The sequence below is a fragment of the Cebidichthys violaceus genome, unplaced genomic scaffold (genome assembly GCF_023349555.1).
Source record: "Cebidichthys violaceus isolate CVI_PGR_0920_01 unplaced genomic scaffold, fCebVio1.0.p SCAF_7, whole genome shotgun sequence".
NCBI lineage: Eukaryota > Metazoa > Chordata > Actinopteri > Perciformes > Stichaeidae > Cebidichthys > Cebidichthys violaceus.
Genome location: NW_027176927.1, coordinates 16,796,209 through 16,801,208, shown reverse-complemented (window position 1 = coordinate 16,801,208; position 5,000 = coordinate 16,796,209). Strand labels below are relative to the sequence as shown.

Sequence of the window (5,000 nt, the reverse complement as noted above, 5' to 3'; positions counted from 1 at the left end):
GGATACCACACACAGAGACCGACACACACACACACACACACACACACACACACACACACACACACACACACACACACACACACACACACACACACACACAACCTTTAGAGAGAACATGCACAATGTACAGACACACAGAGCGTCCACATATACATAATATGTATATATATATATATATATATATATATGTATGTATATATATATATATATATATATGTATATATATATATATATATATGTATATATATATATATATATATATATATATGTATATATATATATATATATATATATATATATGTATATATATATATATATATATATATATATATATATATATATATATATATATATATATATATATATATATATATATACGCTTGCATACGTCCTGGAGAGATAGAAATAGTGCAAGTGTGTGTGTGTGTGTGTGTGTGTGTGTGTGTGTGTGTGTGTGTGTGGGTGGGTGGCAGGCAACTGTGGTTCAGTAGACATCAAACAGTGAGCATCCATAGGCTGTCGGCGCTCCACAAGGAAATGAAAACACAGATCTGACGCTGCGGGGGCCCTCAGAGGACCGTCATTAACACTTCACACACACATGAACACACAGCCAGGGTGCACCCAGATTGTGTCAAGACTGCCAACGTTTGGTGCCCTGAGTTTCGCGTCGACGTTCCCCCTCGAATCGTGACAGTCTGGAAATACTGTCAGTTTCAGCGGTCTTGCCGTTTTTTTTGTTTATCGCATTTCTGAGGAGTTTCCATGTCCGAAAAGTTCTTCTCTAGCTCAGTGCCGTTCTGTGGGACTTTGTAGCATTTCTATAAAGCCAAAGAAAATAGGAGAAGGGGAAGAACGGGAAGTAAACCTTCGGTTCCACGTCGTCTTGATGCACTTGACGAGCCTCCTTATATTTATAAATCAGGGAAAAAGGAAGTTCGGTTACAGAACTGCAGATCAAGCTGTGGAAAATTGCTCCACAGTTTCTTCACGCTTATCTCCCATGATGGACTCTTTACTCGTGATTTCTCATGATCTCATGGAAACGGACGGCGTACCCAGATCCCTTTCAGACGTGATCCACTCACCGTTTCTTTGGCCCAGTGCAGAGCGTTGGAATAAGGAAGTGCTGACCCTGCCCACCTGGCTCCTTGCTATGCTGTAGGTATTTGAATAGCGTTTATGAGTGTCTCATGTGTGCCGTGGGGTCGAGTGCGGGGCCAAGTTATTTCAACTCGTTTCTGCTGGAATCGATGAGAAGCTTCCAGTTGGGACTTTTAACAGAACGGTACATTCTGCTCTTTTCCTCCCCTCTCATTCCATGCTCTCCTCTGCCTCCTTGCTTCGTCATCTGATCTATTATCAATACTTTCTTCCGTTTCATCACCTCAATAGCACACTGCTGTAGCTTTCGCCACTGAATCAAGTCCAGAAGGAGACACCATTTTGGATGGCGCAGTGTTGTTGTAATTTGACATTTCCCCAAGGCCACGGTGTCATTCCTCTCTCCTCCTGTGATTATTTTTTACCTCCGGCTAGATTGTGTAGCGAGAGAATGAACAGGTGGATTCATACTTGTACATCACACACATTGATCTGAGGATAACACACACACACACACACACACACACACACACACACACACACACACACACACACACACAGCAACGCATTGAATATCCACTGTATTTGTTTTCCACTTTGTGACAACCGGGAACATATTTTCTCAAGATTCATGTGTCAGGCCAGGTACCTCTCTCTTTGTCTTTCTCACTCTCTTTCTCTGTCACTGACACACACACACACACACACACACACACACACACACACACACACACACACACACACACACACACACACACACACAAATAGGAACAGTCTGGAAATGTTTCACTTTTCTGCCAGGAAAAACAAGCTGCCACAACACCCATGGTGCATGAGATCTTTGTCATGCAGTCATACTAACTCACCAGGCACATTCACTCACACATGCACTGTAGGTGTTTACACTCATGCACTGACACACACACACACACACACACACACACACACACACACACAGTCTTTGAATCACACTGAGGCAGAAGTCAACAAAGAGTTGGGTATTGCCAGATGGTGTGTGTAGTGTGTGTGATTACCGCTTTGGTGTTTTTGATCTGCGGTGTTGCCTTGCGTGTCCGTCCACATGTGTGTTTCTTTTTGCGTATATGCGTGGGCGATTAGTTCTGCCTTGTGTTTTTTTTTACGTCTGCAACAGTTGGATTGCTCCCCAAACCACAGGCCAAAGAACTTGTTTACCACGAGCCCTGACTTTGGAAAAAAACAAATCGAACATTAGATTTGATTTAAGCCTGCCGCAAATGGTTTAATTTGTGAAATTAAGCATGTAAAGCATCTTAATTTACAGAAAAAAAAGTGTGAAAATTGAGCAGTGATTTTTATCTACCAATTTCCAGATCATACGCTGCTGAGCTGCCGTGTCGTGTGTGATAGCAGCCTTTTAAAGCCTTTTGTCTGACTTTACTTCTAAAGTCTCCCGTCCCAGTAGAGTAGGATGTGAAGCTGTCAGGCGAGCTAGTCTCTGTTCTCTTCTTCTCTCTGACAGAAGCAGTTGGCTGACAGAGACTCTCCTGATGCTGACAACTAAATGATCTCTTCTTTATTAAACACCTCTTACTATCTCTCTATCGCTCCCTGACTACCTCGCGTCCTCCTCGCCTTCAGTGTCTCGTTTTATCTTTTGACTGACTGCTCTCCCTCTCCTCATCTATTTCTCATTCTTCCGAGCCCCCCCCCCCCCCTTCCTTCTCTTTGTTCACCCTCTCGGCTCGTAGCCTCCCACACTGTGTCTTCTCCTGAGCTCTCTATCTTTCCTGTCTCCCTCTCTTTCTCTTAAAGGGAAGAGGGACTCTGCTTCCGTCCCTCACCTGTGGCCATTAGCCAGTCGGCCTGGTCGTCAGCCTGTCAATCAGTTTGATAGTCACTCAGCCAGCCAGTCAGTCATTGTGCAGCAGTGTTAAAACATTCATTAAAAAGTCTCCTCCACATAGCTAGGCAGTGATCCAGGCTGATCTCAGCGATCCAAGAATTCTGTCCCTCCTCTTCGTCTCTCCTCATTCCTCCTCTTTCTCACTTTTCTGTCTTCGCACCCCTCTCTCTCTCTCCAGGACCGAAAGACTGGGCCGATAAGAAGCGTTATTAACTTCTCTCTGTGAGAACAGTGAGCTGGAGAATAGAAGTGGAATGGATGGGGAAATAAGGGAAGGAGACAAAGAGAGAGGCAGAGGTGTCAGACGTGAGAAAGAGAGCAAGGTAGCGAAGCGGACAGACCTTAAACGTTGGCAGAGAGAACGGAGGTATGGAGGCTGCCCGTCTCTCTTATAGGCCCTCCAAGCAGGATCCGGTGCCATACAGATGTCAAGTGATTACTGTATGATCATTTATGAGACAATACTGTCTGTGCTCTGAGGCTCCGGGTGAGATTTGGAACAGAAGGACAGAATGAATAGATAGAAGCATGGAGAGAAAATTCTCTTGTGGACACCCCGAAAAACTCGGTTATGGACTTTGTAGAAACATCTTTGCAGTTGCACCTAAAAATATATCGTCTCAGATGAACATTTCTTGAATTTAGACGCGTCTTTGTTCTACTTTGGCACAGTCATGCTTTGAGCTAAATGCTAATGCTAGCATGGCAATATGCTCACTATGACAAGCTGACATGCTGCTGTTTAGCAAGAATAACGGTTACCAAATTCACCATCTCCGTTTAGCATGTTAGTATGCTAACATTTGCCCTAAACAAAGCTGAAACTGATGGGAACGTCATCAGTTTTGCAGATATTAGGTCAAAAAACATAAATGTTAACGTAGTGATGGTGCTAGACGTTGAACCTGAATGTCTGTACCAAAGTTCATGGCAATCCATCCAATAGTTGTTAAAATCCACAAATGTAATTTTGAACACCTCACGTAGGCGCTAGATTAAAAGTCATAAAGTCTCATCCTCTGGGGACCAAGAATGTCAGTGATACATTTCAGTGCTGCTGATATGTATCTGGACCAAAGTGGACCAATGCCACCCTAGAGCCAAGCAGCATGCATAAGACTCAAAGAACAGCCAATATTTACTGATATAGTGACTGATCAGAATATCTCATCGTTGTTTTTACAGATATGGGAAGATCGTGTCAACAAAGGCCATCCTGGACAAGAACACCAACCAATGCAAAGGTGAGTGAGGATCCAATGACTTCATCCAGTGGGACTTCACAAACTCAGGTTTTGATTTGAGACTTGGGTCTGGAAACCATCAGTTGAGAATTGATTAAACTTGGCAGACCAATCGCACTTTTGTTATATATATCCCTTCCTCAATGGGCTAAAATGTCTGTCAACAGTGTGACGTCAAATCAAAACAAATGACTTCATCTTGAGCTCCGTGTGCTGCTGCACACGCTCCATGTGCTTGCCTCAGAATTGCGTGTTGTCACGCTGTACGCAACACGACGGCATTGGCCGCGTCGTCCTTTAATCTGCCTAACGATGCACCGCTAGAGCATCTTTATTTCGTTTAACTCTTCTATGATGGTGATTTCAGGATTGCGCCCCGATGATGCTCAAAGTTAAGCAGCTTTTGAAAGCAAGATGTTTGACCGTTGATTGTTGTCATTGGCCAAATCCAAACTGAGAACGCCACACAATAGCCGCAACGTGTTTCAAATGGTCTCTGCGGTGAACGAGGCTCACTCGAGTGTCTTCTGATGAGGGTCTGCTTGATTGTTGGAGTGGTCTGAACAAAGCACTAATCAATATGATTGTAGTCGTCTGCTTTTGAAGAGGCACAGGAGAGCATGTGTTCCGCATGATTGCTCCTCATCTGCTGGGGCCGCACTCGAAGGTACACTGACGCTTAGGACAACAGCACACATGCCCTGTAATCAGCGCATCAGCTTCAACGGTATGAGTGAAGGAAAAGCCAGCCTGATTGATAGCAATGG

General features: G+C 44.1%; 1 protein-coding gene across 1 annotated transcript in view; it reads left to right on the top strand.

Annotated features, from left to right (window-relative positions):
- LOC137890842 (RNA-binding motif, single-stranded-interacting protein 3-like) overlaps positions 1-5,000 on the top strand; it is a 106,369-nt gene that overhangs the window by 36,468 nt on the left and 64,901 nt on the right. The window contains exon 3 of the mRNA XM_068735107.1: positions 4,175-4,233. Within this exon, the coding sequence (XP_068591208.1) occupies positions 4,175-4,233 (59 nt within the window). The remainder of the gene's footprint in view (positions 1-4,174; positions 4,234-5,000) is intronic.